The sequence below is a fragment of the Salvelinus fontinalis genome, chromosome 26 (assembly GCF_029448725.1).
Source record: "Salvelinus fontinalis isolate EN_2023a chromosome 26, ASM2944872v1, whole genome shotgun sequence".
Taxonomy (NCBI): domain Eukaryota; kingdom Metazoa; phylum Chordata; class Actinopteri; order Salmoniformes; family Salmonidae; genus Salvelinus; species Salvelinus fontinalis.
The window spans coordinates 13,918,303-13,945,976 of NC_074690.1; the positions used below are offsets into that span (position 1 = coordinate 13,918,303).

The following is a 27,674-nucleotide window of genomic DNA, read 5'->3' on the forward strand; positions in this document are numbered from 1 at the left end:
AGAAGAGTCGGCCCGAGAACTGAACCCTGTGGAACCCCCATAGAGACTGGCAGAGGCCCGGACAACAGGCCCTCCGATTTGACACTGAACTCTGTCTGAGAAGTAGTTGGTGAACCAGGCGAGGAAGTCATTTGAGAAACCAAGGCTGTTGAGTCTGCCGATAAGAATGTGATGAGTACACAGACGAAAGCCTTGGCCAGGTCTATGAATACAGCTGCACAGTATTGTCTCTTATCGATGGAGGTTATGATATCGTTTAGGACCTTGAGCGTGGCTGAGGTGCACCCATGACCAGCTCGGAAACCAGATTGCATAGCGGAGAAGGTACGGTGGGATTTGAAATGGTCGGTGATCTGTTTGTTAACTTGGCTTTTGAAGACCTTAAAGACAGGATAGGATAGATATGTCTGTAGCAGTTTGGGTCTAGAGTGTCTCCCCCTTTGAAGAGGGGGATGACAGCGGCAGCTTTCCAATCTTTGGGGATCTCAGACGATATGAGAGGTTGAACAGGCTAGCTCCTTCGGGATCGGTGTCCCTTCCACGGGGTGGTTGAGCTAACGTAGGCTAATGTGATTTGCAAGTAACAAGAACATTTCTCAGGACATAGACATACTGATATTGGCAGAAAGCTTAAATTCTTGTTAATCTAACTGCACTGTCCAATTTACAGTAGCTATTAGTGAAAGAATACCATGCTATTGTTTGAGGAGAGTGCACAGTTTTGAACAAAGTTATTAATAAACAAATTAGGCATATTTGGGCAGTCTTGATAGAAAATTTAACAGAAATGGTCTGGAAAATACATTATTGGCCTTTCTCTTGCATTTCAAAGACAGTACAAAAGTTTTTTTTTCTTTCTTTTACCAGATCTATTGTGTTATATTCTCCTACATTAATTTCACATTGTTTCCTTGCTTCAGGGACTGAGTTACAGGCAGTTATACCCAAATCTGTCATTTTAGGCGAAAATTTAAAGAAAGGGGCGGATCCTTAGAGGTTTTTAAGGGAACACTGTCTAAACATTGGTTTATGATTTCCCTATGTAGACGAAAGTAAGTAAAGCTCTTAAAAACCGAGTCAACCGGTTTAAATGGTCTGTTCGTCAGCACCTGAGGCTAAAATGTTTCTCGACACTGTTACATGCAGCTCTGTCTCCATACGAGTACCACAGTATGAGTCATACCTAGCGATCAAACAAAATAAATGGTTCCAATCGTTTTTCCACCATTAAAATCTCCTACCGGGAAAAATGACTAACACTTAAAATAAAGGGCTTTGTTTTGTGTATGCTTACCCTGGCGTGACGTTTTGATAACTGTAAATCTATCTCGGACAAGGTGACTTAATATATTCGCCTGTATTTACCCCCCCCCCCCCCCCCACAATGAAACGCTAATATGGCTATCGCAAAGAAATACAAATGCCATGATGACCTGGACAAGACTGCCGCATCGAGGAAAAGGGTAAATATCTCTATCAATATCAATACCTGTTAGCAAATGTGTCAGCTAGAGATGAGGTGCAGGAGCTAGCAGATATTTGTAGTCTTGCATGATGTCTACTTTGATGCTGAGTAGCATTTTCAAATCAAGTGTAAATAAAGCTGAATATATTGATTAAAAAACCCCGTGTCTTAGAATCACATGGTTATCAAAACGTAAGTGTTCCTAAAAATTCCCTATGTTGGAAAAACCATTTCGCTGTTTGACCGCTAGTTTATTTATATATTTTTGGGGGTCAAATTGAAATTAAGCAGTGTATATCAATGGATCCATGTAAATAAATAAAACCATTTATTTCCTTATCTCAAACAAGTTATATTCCAGTACATATGTGATTTAAAATGACACAGCAAAAAAAAAGTTGATATTTTTTTGTTGGTGCTCTGAACACTCCTCACATGGCAGTCAATAGAGGAGGCTGGATGGCATGCTTTGGGCGGAGCTAAGGCACATGACAGACATGAGACCATAGGCCCTAGTCCCTTCTACCAGGTCCTCTTCTTCCATCCTTTTAGATCACATTGAAGGGTAGCCAGGAAAAGGGTCTAGATTAGGCAATAAACTGTGTACACATTACTTAAAACTGGGGTCTGCCAAACGTTTTGACACACCCTGCAATGTTGCATTGTGGGGGATCCAAAAGAAAACTGATTTCAAGATGGCGGACTCTGGGGGGAGTCAACTCTTGGCCTGCTTCCTTTTCAGCACCAGCTCAGCCAAAAGTTTGTAACGGATCATACACTCCTCCTGAAAAACAGTATAGGTCCATCACCATCCAAAATTAAATCATGTTTATCATCTCAGCTATTCATGACAATTTAAGTTAGGTTATTTCCATATTATTCTACCTACCTACATCTAACACTCATCGAAATTGCTTCAGTTTTCAGGAAAGTATTTCAATTATAAATAAGTGTACAAAAAAGCTGACAGATTATGTCAATTACCACAGACAATATAGATTAGGCAAACTGTACACACGACTTAAACTGGGGTCGGGCCAAACATTTTGACACACTCGTGCAATGTTGCATTGTGGGGGGTAATCTCTCACCTTTCTCTTCCCCGGGACCACCTTGGCAATCCAGTCCCAGCGTTCCGTGGTGCCTCGCGGGTACTGCTGTAGGGCCAGCTCCAGAAGCTTCTGCTGGTTCTGGGTCCAGACATCATCAGTCGCCTTCTCCTTGGACGGTTGTGGGACTGAAGAGGGGGGAGGACTCTGCTCCTCCCCGCTGTCCTCGGCTGCAGCTGAGTCAAAGTCCCTCTGTCTGTGTCCCTTGGCATCACCCCCAATCTTTTTACCTCTCCTCCTGACACCACCTGATTGGATGCCCCCTTCTTCATCCCCTCCGCCGCTGTGTTCTGTCCCCTCTGCCGGAGGCTGGGGGTCTTCACGCTGGGTCATGAGGCTGTCAGGTACGGCTCCGGCCCCAGCTTTGGAGCCCTTTCCTGGGAGAGCGCTGCTGCCCTGGGCCTTGAGCTCCGAGAGCTTCACCAGCCCTGCATCAGAGAGAAAGAGGTACAAGTTAAGATGCTGTCTCCTTGCTGATGAATAAAGTATTCAATAAAAAAAAAAGGGGACATTTTTCTAAACGCAACAAAAACTAAATAGTGCAGTTGTCATTTCAGAACAAGTTTAAACTGGAACGGCTATATTCCCGAACATCATACCCTCATCTCCTCATGGACATTTATAATACAAATGATTCAGTATTGGGAGTAATATCATGGATTCAGCTGTATACGTTACATTTATATTTCTTATTAAACATTGCATGATTGTAGAAGAAATTTAAAAAAAGTCCCATGCATGATAAGGCAAAAACGGAACAATAAAGTGGTCCTTCGCAGGTTACTGCAAAGGTCAAAAGGGTTAAAGTGAAAAGAAACTGACTTACCTGATGTGTTGGTTTGACCATCTTTAACTTGTTTGACTTTTGCAGTAACCTGCAAAGGATCACCATATTTGGAATTTGTATTTGACAAGCTACTATTCTCCTAAATGTCTAAACACAAATAGTTAATTTTGCTATATATTTTTCTAAGACTGACAAAACATTCACATTCCCTCCATTTAAGTCCAGAGTTTTCCATGCACCACCCATTCCCAATGTATACTCACATCGGTCACTGATCTTCCTAGTTCGTGGGCGATTTTCTCCCAGCGTCCAGGTGTTCCCCCAGGGAACTTGGCCATACTCCTTGTCAGAAGAGTGATGTCCTCTTCTGACCACTCTGGAGCCTGAGGAAACGACAAACAAGATTAAATCAAAGACCAGGCCATTTTGGCTTAAAGCTGCAAAATTCCAGAAATGTTCCCAAAATTCCCAGGTTTTACGCAAATCCGTGTTGGGGAAAAAAGGCGTCAATTGAAGGTATTTTGGTGAACATAACTCTATAATGACCATCCAAAATCTATTCCATGTCGCTTGTTGCCTCAGATTCATGCAATTTACCTTACTTGATCCTAGAATAGGATCTATTAGACAGATCAAACTCTGGTAACTGTCCAACTATACCTACAAATGGCAAATAAAACATGAACTTTATAATCCAATATTTGGCTGAATTAAAAGAGCAGAGCTTTACTAATGTCATGGGAACAAACCTTTCCACAGAGGGAAAATATTGCGGACCCACCTTTTTCTTCTGAGACTTCTTATCCTCGAGCCAGTCGTCCAGCTGGTTTTCGATCTCCTCGATAGACATTCCCTGGTCGTACGCCAGTGAGTTTGCGCTGTCTGCGACCGTAAGGGAAGGCTCATAAACGGGGAACTCAAACTTCGGCTTCTTCACTTTGGATCGTTTCTCTTCTGTGGGAAGTGAGGAATGTGATAAGACAAGAGCACGGTACACGGCTGGGAACAATACAACTGATGCTCCTGAGAGGCACAGCGGTCGAAGATACTGCATCTCGGTGCGTGAGGCGTCACTACAGACACCCTGGTTCGAATCCAGGCTGTATCACAACCGGCCGTGATTGGGAGTCCCATAAGGCAGCGTATCATTGGCCCAGCGTCGTCCGGGTTTGGCCGGTGTAGGCAGTCATTGTAAATAAGAATTTGTTCTTAACCGACTTGCCTAGGTAAAGGTTAAATACATTTTTTTTACATTCAAACCCAGTTACTGAATTATTTCAGAAAAACGATTTTGCTCTACAAATAAAATGTATTATGTTTCATTTTCTTGTTTGATCCAGTTAACCTTTATTTATCCAGGCAGGTTAATAAAATAAATCTTACTTTTAAATAAAGACCAGGCAAAAGTGAACAATCAGTCATAATTAAGTTTTCTACTTCAATCTTCTACAAGTCCTTACTTATTGTAGTAGCTTCCTGTTCTGCCAGTGCCATGGCTTCCACTTCCTCTTTCTCTCTGATCTTCATCTCCTTATAATCTTCGTAATACTGTTTGGCGTCCTGTAACACAGACAAAATGAAAGATAATTTGTCGCTCGCTGAGGATGTTGATAGGATCTTATCAATTACCATAAAAAAAATATACACCAATACAGTGATAGAAACTGTGCAATGAGAGGGAATACTTTCACTAGGCTCTGTATATGTTAATCAATATACCACAGCTAAGGGTTGTTCCTAGACTGAAGGTAAGAGAATTCGGTTTGGGTTAATTAGTTGGAGGACTACCTGTATGACATGAGGGAGGGACTTGACAGAGAGATACAGCCAGGTGCTCAGCTTGAGTGGCAGGATATCCTGCCAATGAGGTTTGTCATGTGACCTGAAAGGAAAAGGACATGTGACCATGCTGAAGTGTACATACAACACACATGAATAGGCTACACACCACATGCTTAAACAAAGGAGCAATATTCCAATGTGTTTTCCATGACATTTTCACATGCAACGAGCACTTCAAATGTTATACAATATACAGTTCAACTGCTTGAGAAGTTAGGCATGGTGCGGCAAATGTTACCGTTCTCTTTCACAGCAAAAAAAGAAAAAGAAGCAGTCCTGTATTATTATTCAATATGATATTTACTTGTGAAATTAGGAACGCCTTGTGACACTCACCTCTCTATTTTTTCCTGTCCGACAAAACGCGATTCTTCAGCACTCTTGATACTCATTTTTTTCTTCTTCTCTTTTTTCTTCTTGCTCAGAAGTTCATCCTAGTAGGAGAAGCACCGTGTGGAATGAAGAGGTCAAGCAGGTTATTAGAAGCCTATGGGCTCCATTTTGCTCACACACACACACAAAAAAAAAAACTTTTTATTTGCAGAATCTACTTGGTTCAAGGGGAAACATTTTACTGCAAATCACTTACATTTATTATATGACAGAGGGAGAAATGTGACATCTCTTACATATTCAGTTTGAATAAATTATCTTTTTGGACTACTTAATTGAGCATTGTTAAATGGGAGTAATTGGTTATTATAAAATCCTGAATACGCAGAGGCTGAGAAACACGGTGTATTTATGCTTTCCAAACACAGAAAAAAGCTTTTTAAACCCATTTTTTTCAGCAAAGCAATAACTGCCCATTGGGGGGGGGGGGGGGAAACAAAGTTAATAGAATTGAAGCTGTGTAACAGATTACAGCAAACTTGGATTACAGTTTTAAAAAAAACAGAAGGGTGAAAGGTCATGCACGGTCCCCTCACCAGCTGCTTCTCCAGGTAGACAGACCAGATGACTACATAGTGGCACACGGTCAGGATGAGGAAGAGCAGGAAGCCCAGCTCCCCATTGCTCATCTTCCTCACTCGCCTGTAGTAAAACACTGGCTGCTTCCAGTCCGGTAGCCCGTTGACCAGGACATCATTGTACCTGTAGTTGAGAGGATCCAAAACGAAAGGGTGGTTTGAGGATTTCCCAGATGGCAAATTTTAAGGGGTGGTTCACACTACCGTGCCGACCCAAACCATACTGTGATTAATTTTTTTTCTAGCAGTGATAAGCAGCAGAACAGCTTGGCTTAGCCCGGCAGTGTGAAAATTGTATTTTTTATTTTTTTTAAGTGCTTTCCTCATTTTTGTCCCACTGATGTGATGGGTAACATAGGAAATACATACTAAATTAATACACTGGGGAATAAATAACATGGTGAGAATATAATATACCTAATAATGACAGAATACTGTAAAGTTCTCTCCACAAAATTGTATATGAAATTGTGAATGTGACAGACTCCTCCCACTTTCAGAAGTAGTGAGAGAAGGTTTGGGGGGGGGGGGGGGCTGACCTCTGTCTCCTCTCTTCATCTTTCAGTACTTCATAGATGCCCACCAACTACGGGAGAGAGAAAAATGATCAGTGAGGCAATAGACAGAAATGGCAATCAACACTTTCAACTAATCAGTTAGATTGCAGTGTATGAAAATGACTATACCCCACAAACTACTGCATGTGTTCCACCTAAACGTTAACTTTTCTATTTGTTGCTGAAATTTCTCTGTAAGGTGTCCATAGACTACTTGTAAGATGGAGATCAAACAAGACGAAGTTGGGCTTAAAAAAAAAACATAGGGAGTGTTAACCCCCACGGGGAGCAGGTAGGGAGTGTTAACCCCCACGGGGAGCAGGTAGCGAGTGTTAACCCCCACGGGGAGCAGGTAGGGAGTGTTAAACCCCACGGGGAGCAGGTAGGGAGTGTTAAACCCCACGGGGAGCAGGTAGGGAGTGTTAAACCCCACGGGGAGCAGGTAGGGAGTGTTAAACCCCACGGGGAGCAGGTAGGGAGTGTTAAACCCCACGGGGAGCAGGTAGGGAGTGTTAAACCCCACGGGGAGCAGGTAGGGAGTGTTAAACCCCACGGGGAGCAGGTAGGGAGTGTTAAACCCCACGGGGAGCAGGTAGGGAGTGTTAAACCCCACGGGGAGCAGGTAGGGAGTGTTAAACCCCACGGGGAGCAGGTAGGGAGTGTTAAACCCCACGGGGAGCAGGTAGGGAGTGTTAAACCCCACGGGGAGCAGGTAGGGAGTGTTAAACCCCACGGGGAGCAGGTAGGGAGTGTTAAACCCCACGGGGAGCAGGTAGGGAGTGTTAAACCCCACGGGGAGCAGGTAGGGAGTGTTAAACCCCACGGGGAGCAGGTAGGGGTGTTAAACCCCACGGGGAGCAGGTAGGGGTGTTAACCCCCACGGGGAGCAGGTAGGGGTGTTAACCCCCACGGGGAGCAGGTAGGGGTGTTAACCCCCACGGGGAGCAGGTAGGGGTGTTAACCCCCACGGGGAGCAGGTAGGGGTGTTAACCCCCACGGGGAGCAGGTAGGGGTGTTAACCCCCACGGGGAGCAGGTAGGGGTGTTAACCCCCACGGGGAGCAGGTAGGGGTGTTAACCCCCACGGGGAGCAGGTAGGGGTGTTAACCCCCACGGGGAGCAGGTAGGGAGTGTTAACCCCCACGGGGAGCAGGTAGGGAGTGTTAACCCCCACGGGGAGCAGGTAGGGAGTGTTAACCCCCACGGGGAGCAGGTAGGGAGTGTTAACCCCCACGGGGAGCAGGTAGGGAGTGTTAACCCCCACGGGGAGCAGGTGGGAGTGTTAACCCCCACGGGGAGCAGGTGGGAGTGTTAACCCCCACGGGGAGCAGGTAGGGGTGTTAACCCCCACGGGGAGCAGGTAGGGGTGTTAACCCCCACGGGGAGCAGGTAGGGGTGTTAACCCCCACGGGGAGCAGGTAGGGGTGTTAACCCCCACGGGGAGCAGGTAGGGGTGTTAACCCCCACGGGGAGCAGGTAGGGGTGTTAACCCCCACGGGGAGCAGGTAGGGGTGTTAACCCCCACGGGGAGCAGGTAGGGGTGTTAACCCCCACGGGGAGCAGGTAGGGGTGTTAACCCCCACGGGGAGCAGGTAGGGGTGTTAACCCCCACGGGGAGCAGGTAGGGGTGTTAACCCCCACGGGGAGCAGGTAGGGGTGTTAACCCCCACGGGGAGCAGGTAGGGGTGTTAACCCCCACGGGGAGCAGGTAGGGGTGTTAACCCCCACGGGGAGCAGGTAGGGGTGTTAACCCCCACGGGGAGCAGGTAGGGGTGTTAACCCCCACGGGGAGCAGGTAGGGGTGTTAACCCCCACGGGGAGCAGGTAGGGGTGTTAACCCCCACGGGGAGCAGGTAGGGGTGTTAACCCCCACGGGGAGCAGGTAGGGGTGTTAACCCCCACGGGGAGCAGGTAGGGGTGTTAACCCCCACGGGGAGCAGGTAGGGGTGTTAACCCCCACGGGGAGCAGGTAGGGGTGTTAACCCCCACGGGGAGCAGGTAGGGGTGTTAACCCCCACGGGGAGCAGGTAGGGGTGTTAACCCCCACGGGGAGCAGGTAGGGGTGTTAACCCCCACGGGGAGCAGGTAGGGGTGTTAACCCCCACGGGGAGCAGGTAGGGGTGTTAACCCCCACGGGGAGCAGGTAGGGGTGTTAACCCCCACGGGGAGCAGGTAGGGGTGTTAACCCCCACGGGGAGCAGGTAGGGGTGTTAACCCCCACGGGGAGCAGGTAGGGGTGTTAACCCCCACGGGGAGCAGGTAGGGGTGTTAACCCCCACGGGGAGCAGGTAGGGGTGTTAACCCCCACGGGGAGCAGGTAGGGGTGTTAACCCCCACGGGGAGCAGGTAGGGGTGTTAACCCCCACGGGGAGCAGGTAGGGGTGTTAACCCCCACGGGGAGCAGGTAGGGGTGTTAACCCCCACGGGGAGCAGGTAGGGGTGTTAACCCCCACGGGGAGCAGGTAGGGGTGTTAACCCCCACGGGGAGCAGGTAGGGGTGTTAACCCCCACGGGGAGCAGGTAGGGGTGTTAACCCCCACGGGGAGCAGGTAGGGGTGTTAACCCCCACGGGGAGCAGGTAGGGGTGTTAACCCCCACGGGGAGCAGGTAGGGGTGTTAACCCCCACGGGGAGCAGGTAGGGGTGTTAACCCCCACGGGGAGCAGGTAGGGGTGTTAACCCCCACGGGGAGCAGGTAGGGGTGTTAACCCCCACGGGGAGCAGGTAGGGGTGTTAACCCCCACGGGGAGCAGGTAGGGGTGTTAACCCCCACGGGGAGCAGGTAGGGGTGTTAACCCCCACGGGGAGCAGGTAGGGGTGTTAACCCCCACGGGGAGCAGGTAGGGGTGTTAACCCCCACGGGGAGCAGGTAGGGGTGTTAACCCCCACGGGGAGCAGGTAGGGGTGTTAACCCCCACGGGGAGCAGGTAGGGGTGTTAACCCCCACGGGGAGCAGGTAGGGGTGTTAACCCCCACGGGGAGCAGGTAGGGGTGTTAACCCCCACGGGGAGCAGGTAGGGGTGTTAACCCCCACGGGGAGCAGGTAGGGGTGTTAACCCCCACGGGGAGCAGGTAGGGGTGTTAACCCCCACGGGGAGCAGGTAGGGGTGTTAACCCCCACGGGGAGCAGGTAGGGGTGTTAACCCCCACGGGGAGCAGGTAGGGGTGTTAACCCCCACGGGGAGCAGGTAGGGGTGTTAACCCCCACGGGGAGCAGGTAGGGGTGTTAACCCCCACGGGGAGCAGGTAGGGGTGTTAACCCCCACGGGGAGCAGGTAGGGGTGTTAACCCCCACGGGGAGCAGGTAGGGGTGTTAACCCCCACGGGGAGCAGGTAGGGGTGTTAACCCCCACGGGGAGCAGGTAGGGGTGTTAACCCCCACGGGGAGCAGGTAGGGGTGTTAACCCCCACGGGGAGCAGGTAGGGGTGTTAACCCCCACGGGGAGCAGGTAGGGGTGTTAACCCCCACGGGGAGCAGGTAGGGGTGTTAACCCCCACGGGGAGCAGGTAGGGAGTGTTAACCCCCACGGGGAGCAGGTAGGGAGTGTTAACCCCCACGGGGAGCAGGTAGGGAGTGTTAACCCCCACGGGGAGCAGGTAGGGGTGTTAACCCCCACGGGGAGCAGGTAGGGGTGTTAACCCCCACGGGGAGCAGGTAGGGGTGTTAACCCCCACGGGGAGCAGGTAGGGAGTGTTAACCCCCACGGGGAGCAGGTAGGGAGTGTTAACCCCCACGGGGAGCAGGTAGGGAGTGTTAACCCCCACGGGGAGCAGGTAGGGAGTGTTAACCCCCACGGGGAGCAGGTAGGGAGTGTTAACCCCCACGGGGAGCAGGTAGGGAGTGTTAACCCCCACGGGGAGCAGGTAGGGAGTGTTAACCCCCACGGGGAGAAGGTAGGGAGTGTTAACCCCCACGGGGAGCAGGTAGGGGTGTTAACCCCCACGGGGAGCAGGTAGGGGTGTTAACCCCCACGGGGAGCAGGTAGGGGTGTTAACCCCCACGGGGAGCAGGTAGGGGTGTTAACCCCCACGGGGAGCAGGTAGGGGTGTTAACCCCCACGGGGAGCAGGTAGGGGTGTTAACCCCCACGGGGAGCAGGTAGGGGTGTTAACCCCCACGGGGAGCAGGTAGGGGTGTTAACCCCCACGGGGAGCAGGTAGGGGTGTTAACCCCCACGGGGAGCAGGTAGGGGTGTTAACCCCCACGGGGAGCAGGTAGGGGTGTTAACCCCCACGGGGAGCAGGTAGGGAGTGTTAACCCCCACGGGGAGCAGGTAGGGAGTGTTAACCCCCACGGGGAGCAGGTAGGGAGTGTTAACCCCCACGGGGAGCAGGTAGGGAGTGTTAACCCCCACGGGGAGCAGGTAGGGAGTGTTAACCCCCACGGGGAGCAGGTAGGGAGTGTTAACCCCCACGGGGAGCAGGTAGGGAGTGTTAACCCCCACGGGGAGCAGGTAGGGAGTGTTAACCCCCACGGGGAGCAGGTAGGGAGTGTTAACCCCCACGGGGAGCAGGTAGGGAGTGTTAACCCCCACGGGGAGCAGGTAGGGAGTGTTAACCCCCACGGGGAGCAGGTAGGGAGTGTTAACCCCCACGGGGAGCAGGTAGGGAGTGTTAACCCCCACGGGGAGCAGGTAGGGAGTGTTAACCCCCACGGGGAGCAGGTATGGAGTGTTAAACCCCACGGGGAGCAGGTATGGAGTGTTAACCCCCGCGGGGAGCAGGTAGGGAGTGTTAACCCCCGCGGGGAGCAGGTAGGGAGTGTTAACCCCCGCGGGGAGCAGGTGGGGAGTGTTAACCCCCACGGGGAGCAGGTAGGGAGTGTTAACCCCCACGGGGAGCAGGTAGGGAGTGTTAACCCCCACGGGGAGCAGGTATGGAGTGTTAAACCCCACGGGGAGCAGGTATGGAGTGTTAACCCCCACGGGGAGCAGGTAGGGAGTGTTAACCCCCACGGGGAGCAGGTAGGGAGTGTTAACCCCCACGGGGAGCAGGTAGGGAGTGTTAACCCCCACGGGGAGCAGGTAGGGAGTGTTAACCCCCACGGGGAGCAGGTAGGGAGTGTTAACCCCCACGGGGAGCAGGTAGGGAGTGTTAACCCCCACGGGGAGCAGGTAGGGAGTGTTAACCCCCACGGGGAGCAGGTATGGAGTGTTAAACCCCACGGGGAGCAGGTATGGAGTGTTAACCCCCGCGGGGAGCAGGTAGGGAGTGTTAACCCCCGCGGGGAGCAGGTAGGGAGTGTTAACCCCCGCGGGGAGCAGGTGGGGAGTGTTAACCCCCGCGGGGAGCAGGTGGGGAGTGTTAAACCCCGCGGGGAGCAGGTGGGGAGTGTTAAACCCCGCGGGGAGCAGGTGGGGAGTGTTAAACCCCGCGGGGAGCAGGTGGGGAGTGTTAAACCCCGCGGGGAGCAGGTAGGGAGTGTTAAACCCCGCGGGGAGTAGGTAGGGAGTGTTAAACCCCGTGGGGAGTAGGTAGGGAGTGTTAAACCCCGTGGGGAGTAGGTAGGGAGTGTTAAACCCCGTGGGGAATAGGGACTGATATTGCCAACTACTTTAATGACTTTTTCCATTGGCAAGATAAGCAAAGTCAGTGTGGAAGAGGTGAAAAAATTATTGTTGTCTATCAACAATGACAAGTCACCAGTCGGACAATCTGGATATAAATTACTGAGGATAATAGCAGACGATATTGCCAAGTCTTCGAATTTAATCCTACTAGAGAGTGTGTGTCCTCAGGCCTGGAGGGAAGTCATTCTGCTACCCAAGAATAGTGAGCCCCCTTTACTGGCTCAAATAGCCGACCAATCAGCCTGTTACCAACCCTTAGTAAACTTCTGGAAAAAATTGATTTTGACCAGATACAATACTATTTTACAGTAAACAAATTGACAACGGAATTTCAGCATGCTTATAGGACACTCAACAAGCACTTACACAAATAACTGATGATTGGCTGAGAGAAATTGATGATAAAATGATTATGGGGGATGTATTGTTAGACTTCAGTGCAGCTTTTGACATTATCGATCATAGTCTGCTGCTGGAAAAACGTATGTGTTATGGCTTTACACCCCCTGCTATAATGTGTTATGGCTTTTCACCCCCTGCTATAATGTGGATAAAGAGTTACCTGTCTAACAGAACACAGAGGGTGTTCTTTAATGGAAGCCTCTCCAACATAATACAGGTAGAATCAGGAATTCCCCGGGGTAGCTGTTTTTTCAATTTTGACTAATGACATACCACTGACTGAGTAAAGCCAGAGTTTCTATGTATGCGGATGACTCAACACTATACACGTCAGCTACTACAGCGACTGAAATGACTGCAACACCTCAACAAAGAGATGCAGTTCGTTTCAGAATGGGCGTCAAGGAATAAATTAGCCCTAAACATTTCTAAAACTAAAAAGCATTGTATTTGGAACAAAACACTCACTAAACCTCAACTAAACCTTGTAATAAATGATGTGGAAATTGAGCAAGTTGAGATGACTAAACTGCTTGGAGTAACACTAGATTGTAAACTGTCATGGTCAAAACATATTGATGCAGTAGTAGCTAAGATGGGGAGAAGTCTGTTTACAATAAAGCGATGCTCTGCCTTCTTAACAACACTATCAACAAGGCAGGTCCTACAGGCCCTAGTTTTGTCGCACCTTGACTACTGTTCAGTCGTGTGGTCAGGTGCCACAAAAAAGGGCTTCGAAAAATTCCAATTAGCTCAGAACAGGGCAGCACGGCTGGCCCTTGGATATACAGAGAGCTAATATTAATAATATGCATGTCAATCTCTCCCGGCTGAAAGTGGAGGAGAGATTGACTTCAAAACTACTTTTATTTATGAGAGGTATTGACATGTTGAATGCACCTTGCTGTCTGTCTAAACTACTGGCACACAGCTCTGACACCCATGCATACCCCACAAGACATGCCACAAGAGGTCACAGTCCCCAAGTCCAGAACAGACTATGGGAGGCACACAGTACTACATAGAGCCATGACAACATGGAACTGTATTCCACATCAAGTAACTGACGCAGTAAAATTTGATAAAAATAAAAAAAACAGATTAAAAAACACCTTATGGAACAGAGTTGTGAAGCAACACAAACATTGGCAGACACATACACGCACTATCCATACACATGGATTTAGTAATGTAGACATGTGGTAGTGGTGGAGTAGGGGCCTGAGGGCACACAGTGTATTGTGAAATCTGTGAATGTATTGTAATGTTTTAAAATGGTATAAACTGCCTTTATTTTGCTGGACCCCAAGAAAAGTAGCTGCTGCTGCTTTGGCAGGAACTAACGGGGATCCATAATAAATACGAAATGTTAAGTGAGTGGGCTGACCTGTCTGAATTGTGAGTGGGCTGACCTGTCTGAATTGTGAGCGGGCTGACCTGTCTGAATTGTGAGCGGGCTGACCTGTCTGAATTGTGAGCGGGCTGACCTGTCTGAATTGTGAGCGGGCTGACCTGTCTGAATTGTGAGCGGGCTGACCTGTCTGAATTGTGAGTGGGCTGACCTGTCTGAATTGTGAGTGGGATGACCTGTCTGAATTGTGAGTGAGCTGACCTGTCTGAATTGTGAGTGAGCTGACCTGTCTGAATTGGGTTTCAGCATTTGCATCTTTGTTCTTGTCAGGATGCAGCGTGAGCGACAGCCTGCGATAGGCCTTTCTGATGTCCGTCGACGAGGCATCCTGCACGCAGGAGAGAGAGAGAGAGAGAGGTGAGAAGGAAAATGACATGTATATGACACATTTCAGAGAGTATTGTGTGTGGTGATATATCACACATGGTTTATTACAAACATAATAACTAGTCTACGGCACTAAATCAGTCTGTACGCTCTCATTCTACCTGACATGGCCTACGCTTCCCCATCCTATCCAGAGGACAGTAACCACCCCAAGGTTACCAGGGGCCTACGCTTCCCCATCCTATCCAGAGGACAGTAACCACCCCAAGGTTACCGGGGACCTACGCTTCCCCATCCTATCCAGAGGACAGTAACCACCCCAAGGTTACCAGGGGCCTACGCTTCCCCATCCTATCCAGAGGACAGTAATCACCCCAAGGTTACCAGGGGCCTACGCTTCCCCATCCTATCCAGAGGACAGTAACCACCCCAAGGTTACCAGGGGCCTACGCTTCCCCATCCTATCCAGAGGACAGTAACCACCCCAAGGTTACCAGGGGCCTACGCTTCCCCATCCTATCCAGAGGACAGTAACCACCCCAAGGTTACCAGGGGCCTACGCTTCCCCATCCTATCCAGAGGACAGTAATCACCCCAAGGTTACCAGGGGCCTACGCTTCTCCATCCTATCCAGAGGTCAGTAACCACCCCAGGGTTACCAGGGGCCTACGCTTCTCCATCCTATCCAGAGGACAGTAACCACCCCAAGGTTACCAGGGGCCTACGCTTCTCCATCCTATCCAGAGGTCAGTAACCACCCCAAGGTTACCAGGGGCCTACACTTCCCCATCCTATCCAGAGGACAGTAACCACCCCAAGGTTACCGGGGGGCCTACGCTTCTCCATCCTATCCAGATGACAGTAACCACCTCCAGTGCAAACGGAGTCCTACAAAGACATGGCACTCAGATGACTCCATTGCAGGACGACACTGTATTCAACACTATCCTGTACTAAGTTTGTCCATATGGTGGCCAACCCTCCTCCTGGAGAGCTGACGGGCATGCAGGCTTTTGTTCCAGCCCTATTTCAACACACCTCATTCAGCTGATCAAGGTCCTGATGCGTAGCTGAATCAGATGAGTAAAAATCGTATGTGTTAAAACAGGGCTGGAGCAAAAGCTTGCCCCAGACCAGTAAACTTTGGCTGGTGAAGCAACAGTGTCCCAGCAAGTGTTCCTTGCAAGATGAACAACTAGCTAACGGTATTTAACTACCTACCTTAACTTCCATCAGGGGTTATGATACAAAATAAGGGGAAGCAACGTGACACGTCATGGTTTGCTCGTCTCCCGGTAGTCTAGTTACACGTAGCTAGTTCGCTAGCTAGTTAAAAAAAATACAACAGGCCTCATGGGAACAGATCTCTATTTAGGACTTTAAAAGGAAAATGCTAGTTAGTAAACGTTTACAGGTTAAAAAAAACAACAACTAGTTACGACTTACCTGCTCAACAGACAGGAATTCGTAAAAGTTTTGTTGAATTTCCTCCACTAGATCGTAGAGCTCAATGTCTGAATCCCAGGAATGAGAGGGTCTTGGGCAGGCAATAAGAATACTGACGGCAGCAATAAACGAGAGGCTCCATGAAGCTGAGGTCATTATCAGGCTTTGATAATGTTGGCGGCAATATTGTACCGCGATTTTTTTTTAAATCCTGTTGATATACACCTAGCGCGGCTACCACCCTTACAACAGGCTGCTTGCGCTAAAGATTTGCTACATTTCCCACAATCCTGTGTTGGTCACCTCTTCCGGTTTCCACACGTGTCACACCGGTTTGTAGAGTTTTTGCCTTCAACATAAAAGCACCAATTGATGCACATGATATCCCTCCGAGTCCGATTTCAAACCAGCGTGTCCCCGATTTGAACCCAGTGAAATTACTTTGTTGATTAGATGTTTTTAGAATAGGCTATTTTCTCAGGAACCATGTGGTCTGTCTACTAGAGCTCATATACTTAAAAAAAGAAGTAATAATTATAAATTCCCCAAACATTCGATATTTCCAAATATACGCGTTAATTAACATAGTATCTGAAAAAAAAATCGTGGAACTTTGTTAAATAACCAGGAAGTTTGCAATCCTAGAGAAAGGCAACACTTCAACAAACTACATTTTGGAATATGAACTTCTATGATTCTGTTATACTGGATCTTGAAGGTTTATGGAAAACAGAGGGACATTTAAGTAATGACAAGTTTAATGTATTTTATTTGGATCTCCTTAAAATATCTACTTTGGAGTAAACCTTGAGTAGGTCGTCATGGAAAAATGAAATATACAGGAATGTGTTCATTTGGAAAAGACCATTCATTCCTTCTGATTGAAAAACACTCCGACACAGGAGGTTGGTGGCACCTTAATTGGGGAGGATGGGCTCATGGTAATGGTTGAAGCGGAATCAGTGGAATGGCATCAAATACATTTTCATGTGTTTGATGCCATTCCATCCGCTCCGTTCCAACCATTATTATGAGCCGCCTCCAAGCTAAAGAAGGGACCATGACGTAACATTTGGGAAGGTCACTTTTTGCTATAAAGCAACACAAATGAATAAATGAAGTACCCCCCCCCCCCCACATTCAGATTATATCATTTTTAGATTTTAGATAGTATGTGCTTAGCACCACCAAAGAAAAATACTTCCAACCACAAGGCCGGGAAAGTGTGATGGTTTTTGATTGTCACCATTTGGGATTAAAGCACTACTCAAAAAGGCACTAGTATGTGTAGTCCTACTACATACTAACGTGAACATTCCTCACAGTAACCAGGTTTCATCCAACCATTTCATGCGGATGAATCTTATTTACCTTTATTTAAGCAGGGAGTCACCATTGAGACAAGGGTCTCTTTCCAAAAGGAGCCCTCCATATACAATTTCTAATACAAATCAAATACAATATAAAACCAGCAAAATACAGTACAACACAAATATTCAAGAAAAAAAAAAACATTACATTCCTCAATAAGACAGTCACTAATCAATATTTTGAATTGCCCGAGTGGCACCAGAACATCCTATTGTAATGTATTTTGTAGTTGGTTCCAGCAACGAGGTGCTTTATAACTAAAAGCGGATTCACCTAGTTCGGTGGAGACCCGAGGAAACCTCAAGAGTTAACCAACCTTGTGAACAGGTTTGGTTTCTCATGTTTTTATATTTTAACAGAAAAGTTGGGTAAGTCAGAAACTCGTACAGTAGAGCTTTGTAAACAAAAAGGAACAATGAAGTGATCTACAGGACAATGACCTGATGCATAAAAAAAAAAAGTCACGACAGGCCTTTTGAAAAACTTTCTAATGTCAACTAAATACACTAGACAAGGTGGGATATTATATTTTTTTTTGGTCGATTAAATAGATCACGCAACAATTGCGGTGGAAAAACCACCATGTCGCATTAAACTTCCGAGTCACACAATGATGTTGTAGCCTACCACCGCCACATGGAAAAGCATGCAGTTTATTGGCAGATGGTATAAGTTATGGTGGTTAAGTGCACGGTGATGAGTTTCATGCAAATGTCCCAATGATGCTGGTGACTTGATAGCTGCCAATTATAACAATCAAAAAAGGATATTGATTTTATCCATATCTCATCATATAACCTACCTCGTCCACTTTATCAGCAGACTGTTGTTTATAGAGCACGTGCCAAAACCAGATTGGGCAAGTAATATCATTTATCGCAACAGTTTGTGACAAAACCATTCGTAGAGTTGAAAATGCAATGGAAACATTTATTTGGTATATGAAAACATAAAAAGTACTTTTGCGCTTAAGTTAACTACATCACGCACAGCATTTTATCTGCTAAAAATTCAGTTTGCTGGAAACACACCATATTCTTTCTATATGGACTATTCGCATGAAAATCCATCACCAATTGGATGGAAACCTAGATAGTGACTTTGAAGTTGATGCAATTTTAAAACTTGTGCAGTGCTATAGCATTTCCCACACACTGGGCACTTGTATGGTTTCTCCCCTGTGTGAACCCTCATATGTGCGGTTAGGTTTTCCTTCCGGCCAAAACATTTTTCACATTCGTTGCATTGGTATGGTTTCTCTCCAGTGTGAATTCTTAAATGGGTATTCAGGTGTCCCTTATGAAGGAAGCATTTCCCACATTCTTTGCATTGATATCGTTTCTCTCCTGTGCGAGTCTTATGCATTTTCAGATTAGAATATATGTGAATCACCATATGTCTGTCCAGGTTATGCTTACTGGGGAAACATTTTTCACATTCTTTACACTGATACATTTTCTCCCGTGTGTGAATCTTCATATGTGTATTCAGTTGTCCACTATGAATGAAGCATTTGCCACATTCTTTGCATTGGTATTGCCTCTCCCCAGTGTGAACCAACATGTGTTGTTTCAGATGAGACTCAAAGGAGAAGCGTTTGCTACAAACATCACAGTAATATATTTCTGTAGTGTGTGTTTGCAGGTGATCGATCATACATTCTGTGGACTCAAATTCTTCACCACACACACCACACAGGTAGTCTTGATTCTTTGTGTGTGTTTCTCGCACATGATGGACAAAATGGCCCATGAAAACAAAAGTCTCTCCACACACCTTGCAAGAAAAAGGAACAGAATTTCTTTGACTGGGGGATTTAAATTGGGGCAACTGTTTGGCTGTCTTGTCATCAGTACTGGTATGGGAGCTTTGTCCTTGTTTTAGCCATGTTCTAGTTGATTCGAGCAGTGTAGATCCTGGCAGTTGTTCTTCACTTTCCATCCCATTGTCATTGGCTTCACTCTGAGCTGCAGAACAACCAGGATTTACTGCAGAGAGGAGATGAGAGTCACCAGTTGGTTCTGGTACTCCATAGTCCTGTCCATTAGGTTCTGTTTTGATCTCTTCAATTGTGTTGGTGGCTATAGAGTGCTTCTCCTTGTTCTCCACAGTTTGAGTTTGGTAAAGATGTGAGAGCTGAGGTGGGCCCTGATCATTGCAGTCAACATTCACTCCTGCCTGTGTGAAAAGTGAGTCTTTGGTGTCAGACTCCAGCCCTTGAAGCTGCTCTTCCTCCTGACTGGTCCTGAACTCCTCGTGTTCCTCTTTAATGTGTGTGGGCTCTGGGTCCTCCTGCCCCAGACTTGGGCTCCACTCCTGCTCACAGTGTTCCTCCTCTTCAGATACAAGGAGAGTGAGTTGCTGGGGGTCTGAAAAGAAAACAGACGGGAAATATTGATGTATACTTTAATATTTTAAAATATAATAAGTATATCATCCAGTTCCCTTATGCCCTGCAGAAGAAATGTACTAGTGCCATCACTACAGTCTGTAGCTAGCTGTAAGCTAGCTAGTTGTGTAGCCAATGCTATGTATTAACCGGACAGCCATCATTTCGCAGCCATTTCATTTAGCAGCCATTTCATTTAGCAGTACTGAATGCATACATTCATAATATTTTAGGTACTCCATTGAAAAAAAATAAAAAAAAAATAAAAAAGGGTTTTGGGAAGCTATTGAAATGCATTTATTAATGTCTACCTTCTTTTTTTGACAGGTGAATTCTACTAGACACCTTAATGCATCATTACAATTATATTAAAGGTACCACAAGAGCAGAAATTCACCCCCCCCCCCCACTGAAAGATGATCCCCAGAGCTTACCCATGACGTTGCACAAAGATTGAAGTCAATAAGTCATTGTTTTAGTCAGAGTATGATATAGCTGGGTTTGAAGTGGGATATTTTTTTTTGTGTGTGTGTCAATGTGGTGTTTCCCTTATCATATGACACGCTAATACTTTTCAGTCGACGTTTCTGTTCAGGACTGGGTTTTATTTTAATGTTACCACCCATCAACATGGCATTGTTTATTAACATGGGCATGGACTCTTCAAGGTGTAGAAAGCGCTCTACAGGGATGCTGGCCCATTTTGACGCCAATGCTTCCCACAGTAGTGCCAAGTTGGCTGGATGTCCTTTTGGGGGGGGGGGGGGGGGGGGGGGGGGGTGGACCATTCTTGATACACACAGGAAACTGTTTGAAAAACTCAGCAGTGTTGCAGTTCGTGACACACTCAAACCAGTGCGCCTGACACCTACTACAATACCCCGTTCAAAAAGGCACTTACATTTTGTTGTCTTGCCCATTCACCCTCTGAATGGCACACATACACAATCCATGTCTCAATTGTCTCAAGGCTTAAAAATCCTTCTTTAACCTGTCTCCTCCACTTCATATAGACTGATTGAAGTGAATTTAACAGGTGACATCAATAAGAGATCATAGCTAAGGTTGCAAAGGTTCGGAAACTTTCCGGTAAATTTCCAGAATTTTTCCATGGGAAGATAAGCCCGGGAATTTATAACAGTGAACCTTTTTTTGTGGGATATACATAAAGCAATTCTAGGTCTTGTGGCATATTTTGGTTAAACTATCCCCAATTCAATGGAATTGCGACCCTCTGCATGTGCAGTGCATTCTTCCACCAAATGTGCAGCTGATTCTTACGATCTTGCACACTAATGAGATGCTATTGAGCCCACACTTCTACACTGTCTGAGGCAAGGACTACATGGTTTCTGGTAAGTTTTGACTACAATACAGGGTGGGGTGTATATATTTTATATGACATACATGATTTTTTGTTAACTAGTATATAGTAGCCTACAGCAAAGTGTGTTTAAATCCTTTCTAACTTGTTAACAATTTCTGCTAGTTAGTTTTTGCTACCATGTGTGTTTTATCTTGCATGTTTCATTTTAAAACATTTCTTACAAAGGAGTTGTTTAATCTAACTGCTTAACTATTTATCTATACATGGAATTGTATTTTTTTCCTAATCTTTACAGGAAAATGCCACGGGCACTATCTGACGTGTGGAGACATTTCACTGCAGCTAATGTAGAAGGAAAAGCTGTGTACATTTGCAAATACTGTGACAAATCATATGTGAAGAATGCAACAAAGATGCAGAATCATCTGGCCAAGTGCATAAAGTTCCCTCATCGCTCACAACAAGCAACCTCTGACATAAGTCCCTCTACTTCTATTAGAGGTGAAAATGATGAATCAGACACCTTATCGATAGCAACCGCTCATGGTCCTCCTGGAATCCGAAGTTTTTTTGACTCAATGGAGGAACGTAGTCAGAGAAATGCTGATGAAGGTTTTGCTCGAGCTGTGTATGCAACTGGTTCACCTCTGATGCGCACAGGCAATGTGTATTGGAAGAAATTTCTGAATGTTCTTTGCCCAGCATACACCCTCCAACCAGACATGCTTTATTTACTAATTTGCTATATGCAGAGTTCAACAGAGTTCAAGTGAAGGTCAAGCAAATCATAGAAAAGCGAACTGTATTGCAATCATCTCTGATGGGTGGTCGAATGTTCGTGGGAAAGGAATAATTAACTACATCATCTCCACCCCTCAACCAGTATTCTACAATAGCACAGACACAAGGGACAACAGACACACCGGTCTCTACATTGCAGATGAGCTGAAGGCAGTCATCAGTGACCTTGGACCACAGAAGGTATTTGCACTGGTGACAGACAATGCTGCGAACATGAAGGCTGCTTGGTCTAAAGTGGAGGAGTCCTACCCTCACATCACACCCATTGGCTGTGCTGCTCATGCATTGAATCTGCTCCTCAAGGACATCGTGGCACTGAAAACAATGGATACACTCTACAAGAGAGCCAAGGAAATGGTTAGGTATGTGAAGTGTCATCAAGTTATAGCAGCGATCTACCTCACCAAGCAAAGTGAGGAGAATAGGAGCACCACTGAAGCTGCCCAGCAACACCCGTTGGGGTGGTGTTGTCATGTTTAGTCTCCTGGAGGGGAAGGAGTCTCTCCAAGAAATGGCCATATCACAGTCTGCCGATATGGACAGCCCCATCAAGAGGATCCTCCTGGATGATGTATTTTAGGAGAGAGTGGTAAGCAGCCTGAAACCTATAGTAGTAGCCATTGCACGGATTGAGGGAGACAATGCCATCCTGTCTGATGTTCAGACTCTGCTTGCAGATGTAAGAGAAGAAATATGTACTGCCCTGCCCACTTCACTATTGCTCCAAGCAGAGGAAACTGCAGTTCTGAAATACATCAAAAAGTGTGAAGACTTCTGAAGCCCATACACACCGCAGCGTACATGTTGGACCCCAAGTATGCTGGCAAGAGCATCCTGTCTGGTGCAGAGACCAACAAGGCATGGATGAGGGCAAGGTTCTTGGCAGTCTGGCGAAGTACACTTCCAAGCAAGTGCTTTGAGATGGAGATGCAATATGGCAGTCGTGTCAACACATCTCATCAGGCACCTGCTGGAGGGGAATTTGTGGATCTGAGGCTCTTTCCCCTGTTGCCTCCATTATCCTCCAAATCCCACCAACATCAGCCGCCTCAGAGCGCAGCTGGTCCTTGTTCTGGAACACACACACCAAAGCACGCAACAGGCTGACCAATGCAAGAGTTGAAAAGTTGGTGGCCATCCGGGCAAATTTGAGGCTTTTTGAGCCTGACAACGAGCCATCCTCAACAAGGTTGGAAAGTGACAATGAAGATGAGGCCTCAGAGTCTGATGTTCAAAAGGTGGACATTGAGGAGGTCCAGGGAGAAGACATGGAAGCCCGAGAGGAAGACAACCAAAGCTTTAGTTTCTAGACTATCATTTTACAGCTGTATGTTGAAAACATTTTTGGGAGATGCGATGGATTATTGGGCATCATTCAAATATTCCCCTTTCTTTTGTTGTTCAGTGAAATCATCCCATGTGAAGAGTCAACTCATTTAATTAAAGTTCAATTCGTAACTAAATTGTTTTTTGGATTTCTATTGGAAGGATTTAATAATTTGCAATTGTCTACTTATGATAAGGTAAAAGATTTGTGTCTCCATATGATATGGTAAATATATCCAATGCAAAAAACACCTGTCGCCCCAAGATGAATGTTTTTGATCATTAAAGTCTTGCTTCACTCACACGCTTCACTGCTTTGATTAGTGCAGCTAAAGCACAAGGTGTCTATCCTATAATGAACAGGTACCGCGAAAGAAAATTAAAGGAACTTATCTATTTTGTTGTGTCTGATGCACTCAGGGTTGTTGTTTCATGTCATTTGTGACGTGCATCAAGAGCAAAGTCATTGTAGCCTATCATTTCACTTACCCTGTGAGAACCATGAGATCGGGCTGACTTGGCTTTGCTGTACCGCAGCCGAAGCCTGCCAGCAGCCTACCTACCAAAGGTTGCACCGTCAATTACAATGTAGAAAAACGCATGTCTCTTATGGAAGATGCTAAAACTTTGGAGATAACAATAGATGGCGAAGTCGAAGATACTGATTTCAAATCAAATCAAATCTGTCACATGCGCTGAATACAACAGGTTTATTTAACCTTTATTTAACTAGGCAAGTCAGTTAAGAACAAATTATTATTATTATTATTATTATTATTTACAATGACGGCCTACCGGTGAACAGTGGGTTATAAGGTTCAGGAGCAGAACAACAGATTTTTACCTTGTCAGCTCAGGGATTTGATCTAGCAATATTTTGGTTACTGGCCCAATGCTCTAACAACTAGGCTACCTGCCGCCCCAAGGTTCTACAGCTGCACCATCGAGAGCATCCTGACGGGTTGCATCACTGCCTGGTATGGCAACTGCTCGGCCTCCGACCGCAAGGCGCTATAGAGGGTAGTGCGTACAGCCCAGTACATCACTGGGGTCAAGCTTCCTGCCATTCAGGACCTCTATACCAGGCAGAGGAAGGCCCTGAAAATGTTCAGACTCCAGCCACCCTAGTCAGACTGTTCTCTCTGCTACCGCACGGCAATCGGTACCGGAGCACCAAGTCTAGGTCCAAGAGGCTTCTAAACAACTTCTACCCTCAAAGCCATACGACTCCAATCAAATGGTTACCCCCATACTATTTGCATTGCCCCCCCTTTACACTGCTGCTACTCTGTTATTATCTATGCAGTCACTTGAATAACTCTACCTACATGTACATATTACCTCAATTACCTCGACTAACCCATTCCCCTGCACATTGACTCTGTGCCTGTACCCCCTGTATATAGCTTCGTTATTGTTATTTTACTGCTACTCTTTAAATTATTGGTTACTTTAATTTCTTACTTTTTTTGGTTGTATTTTTCTTAAAAATGCATTGTTGGTTAAGGGATTGTAAGTAAGCATTTCACTGTAAGGTCACACCTGTTGTATTCGGCGGTGGGCGCCTTTAAAGGCTAGTAACAGTTACACATCGCACCGAATGTGATTCTGGAGTCTGCGGATCGTTCAGCGCGCTGTGTTTTAGGGACCACCGACTGTAGACATTTTCACACGATTCTACATGTAAAATCAGTGTGCACTCGTTTCGCAAGTTACGTTCAGAGGTGCATAGTACTCTCGGCCAGCAAATGCTATTGTTGTGTCTGAGCCCTAATTGAACTTAACATTAAAATGTTATTTAAAAAAAAAAATATATATATATATATATATATATATAAAAACCTATTCTTTGAAACAGTTATTTTGAGTAGTAATGTTACTGTCCCCACTACAACAGATAAATACTCAAATACATGTAATGTATTTTTATTGATTTCCTGTAGAATTCCATTGATCGAGAACTGCTCCTTCTGGGATAACAACAGCAGGGGAGGCCTTCTAGCAAGCAGCATGGCTAGCTAGAAGGGATCCAGCTTTTGACAAATTAAGGTCAAACGTTGAATTATTTTTTTGCATTTTGGCTATCCCTAACCTTAACCCAATTATCCTAACCCACTACGTTAGTTATCCTAACCTGGTACGAAAATCTGACGTTAATTGAACAAAACCTGTAACCCTTCTAGCCGTGACCCTTCAACAAAACCTGGATCCCTTCTAGCCATGACCCTTCAAAGCCAGTCATTGTCCAATTCATAGCATCAACAATCCAGGGTTAATACGCCTCATTGGGTCTAGCTAGCTAACGTTAGCTTACCTAGGCAGTGTGCCTTATTTAAAATGTTATGATACCACATTTAGTTAGTTGTCCCATTGATTCAATACAGACCTGCTCTGTGAAACTTTGGCTTGGTTAACAAATCAAGTAATCGACGCAGACGTTCGTTCTCTTCCTGGTAATCTGTTATCGTTCTCTCTACTGCCACTGATATCTCTGTAGCAGCTGCTGTTAAACGTTCAGTCAGATACGCATTGAACAACTGTAGTTTAGACATTTTGATCGAAATGAAAGTCGATAAATATGTAATATTCCGTTCAAATTGTGCATGTAGCCTACATTTCGCAAGGTGCGAAATTTCCCACAATCCTGTGTTTGTCTTCTTCTTTGTGTGATTTTTCCGGCAGATTAGATGCGGTGCTGCCTTTCGTTGGTCGGAGTGCGGATGAAGTATTTGGTCACAAAAATGGGGAAAATCTTAAATTGCACCAACATCTAACCCCATCATCCAACTACTTTGGAATTCCTTTTCTCAAAACTCCCTGTAGACGTTCTGCACTACAATCTATCACACCCAAATATTTCTGCTGCTGCAACTAACAAAGCTATCTTCTGTGATTTCCGCTCCATCAGTGCAGTAAAGTTGATGTTATAGCTATAAACGCAAGAAATTCAACCTTACTAAAAACTTATCCTCCCTGTATGTCTCTCTTCAGGCCTACTCACTGGGGAGCTCCCAGGCGAATCACTCACCCTTTGGCTATCTTAAACTCTCTTCACTGCCTCAGCATAGGAAACTTTCTTCCCCTCTCGAACTCTAGCAATTTCAACCTGTCGCTTCCTCACAGGGCACTTCGGATCCCCAGTTGACACACGATGCCTTCTCTATCCCAACTCTACGCTCCCTCTAACTGTGCCCCCACTGCACATTTCTCACATTGTGGGATCTCCCTTCTACACACTGGTATAACATGCCAGTTTATTATTATCAGTATTATTTACTTATGTCCGTAGTTTCAAACAGGATGGATTATTTGAAAATGTTTTTCTCAGTACAATCTGCCATCTTTTCACTCCAAAGGGTATAACACGAGGCATTAATAACAGTATCATCTTATTAATTATGAGTGTTTGCAGTACCATTCAAAACACGTTCATATCACATGTATTTAACATAAGTGAAAAGCAGTTTTCTAAATAAAATATATTTGTAATGAGCAAATACAATATCCACAGGTTTCCACAGCTTGGTGCTCAAGTTTGATTGTTTTTAATAACCTTCCCATAATACGCAGGGCTCCTGAGTGGCGCAGCATTCTAAGGCAATGCATTTCAGTGCTAGAGTTGTCACTACAGTCCCTGGTTCAAATCCAGGCTGTATCACATCTGGCTATGATTGGCAGTCCCATAGGGCGGTGCACAATTGGCCCAGCATTGTCTGGGGTTAGTCCATCATTGTAAATAATAATTTGTTCTTAACTGACTTGCATTTTATAAAAATGGACTCTACCTGTTTACAAATGTATCCCTGGGATGTTGCGATATTTTGAAAGCTGACTTTTGAGTTCGATTTTTTACCTGAAATGGACTCGGCAAATAAAGTAGTCTAAAATGACTTTATTCAACTTATTTGGAACTTTATGGCAAAATGTAGTTTTACGCATAAATAGACATACCCAAAAGTAATACTTTTTCATGAGATGGCCATGAACCATAACTAGTAATGCTGCATAGTTCTAGAAAGGTCTGGAAAGCACTTTTCTGGAAAAACAAAATAGGAATTCATTTCTGAGGTGTACTCACTTTTGAGGACACAAACTCAAGTACATAATACCAAATATTATAATAATATGAATGCTTTCTTTATATAGTGACAATAAAAATAAACGATTTACTATAAGATTTCACCTTTCTTATAACTGTAAAATGAATATGATTATATTTAGTGACAGTACAAATTTGGCCCCATTTAATATAACTGACAACAGACCATTTTCTGCCAAACCTCCTGAGCAATTCTGAGACACCATTCGAATGTCTGCAGACTCCTTACAACTTCAGCTTTACGCACAAAGTGATTTAGTAATTTTTCCATATTGTGAGCTCTAAATCCGTCTGAGAATATCACAGCGAGATGCGAGGAAGAGAGAGGCCCAACTCGGTGGAAAATCTGTCTCCCTCCAGCAGGTGGCATATTTTCGTTGTGTATCGCCCACCAAGCAAGGTGTTTTTGTATGGATGTCATTGAGAACGTCGAATTTGGTCAACGAAAAAATGAATGGCTAATTTGCTACGTAAGGT

The 27,674-nt window shown here is 46.0% G+C and overlaps 2 protein-coding genes across 2 annotated transcripts; both read right to left on the reverse strand.

Moving 5' to 3' along the window:
- Window positions 1–1,770: 1,770 nt before the first annotated feature.
- LOC129823677 (dnaJ homolog subfamily C member 1-like) lies at window positions 1,771–16,202 on the reverse strand. The gene is made up of 12 exons (XM_055882576.1): window positions 15,885–16,202; window positions 14,338–14,439; window positions 6,714–6,760; window positions 6,133–6,298; window positions 5,540–5,637; window positions 5,150–5,243; window positions 4,822–4,921; window positions 4,143–4,315; window positions 3,625–3,744; window positions 3,401–3,449; window positions 2,557–3,002; window positions 1,771–2,249 (listed from the first exon to the last, which is right to left on the reverse strand). Exons 1-12 carry the CDS (start codon window positions 16,038–16,040, stop codon window positions 2,181–2,183), a joined length of 1,620 nt encoding a protein of 539 aa, XP_055738551.1. The 5' UTR covers window positions 16,041–16,202; the 3' UTR covers window positions 1,771–2,180.
- Window positions 16,203–18,171: 1,969 nt separating this feature from the next.
- Window positions 18,172–25,775, reverse strand: LOC129823678 (zinc finger protein 2-like). The gene is made up of 2 exons (XM_055882577.1): window positions 25,485–25,775; window positions 18,172–19,624 (listed from the first exon to the last, which is right to left on the reverse strand). The coding sequence occupies exons 1-2, from the start codon at window positions 25,648–25,650 to the stop codon at window positions 18,306–18,308; spliced, it is 1,485 nt and encodes a 494-aa protein (XP_055738552.1). The 5' UTR covers window positions 25,651–25,775; the 3' UTR covers window positions 18,172–18,305.
- Window positions 25,776–27,674: the final 1,899 nt, after the last annotated feature.

Excerpts from the sequence above, each read along its gene's own strand:
- LOC129823677 (XM_055882576.1), bottom strand. The coding sequence starts at position 16,040 with ATGACCTCAGCTTCATGGAGCCTCTCGTTTATTGCTGCCGTCAGTATT. Across the intron at positions 5,638-6,132 it reads TCTACCTGGAGAAGCAGCTG|GATGAACTTCTGAGCAAGAA; the intron begins GTGAGGGGACCG and ends TTCTCCTACTAG. Across the intron at positions 4,316-4,821 it reads ACAGGAAGCTACTACAATAA|AAGAGAAACGATCCAAAGTG; the intron begins GTAAGGACTTGT and ends CACTTCCCACAG.
- LOC129823678 (XM_055882577.1), bottom strand. The coding sequence starts at position 25,650 with ATGTCTAAACTACAGTTGTTCAATGCGTATCTGACTGAACGTTTAACA. Across the intron at positions 19,625-25,484 it reads GCCAAAGTTTCACAGAGCAG|ACCCCCAGCAACTCACTCTC; the intron begins GTCTGTATTGAA and ends TTTTCTTTTCAG.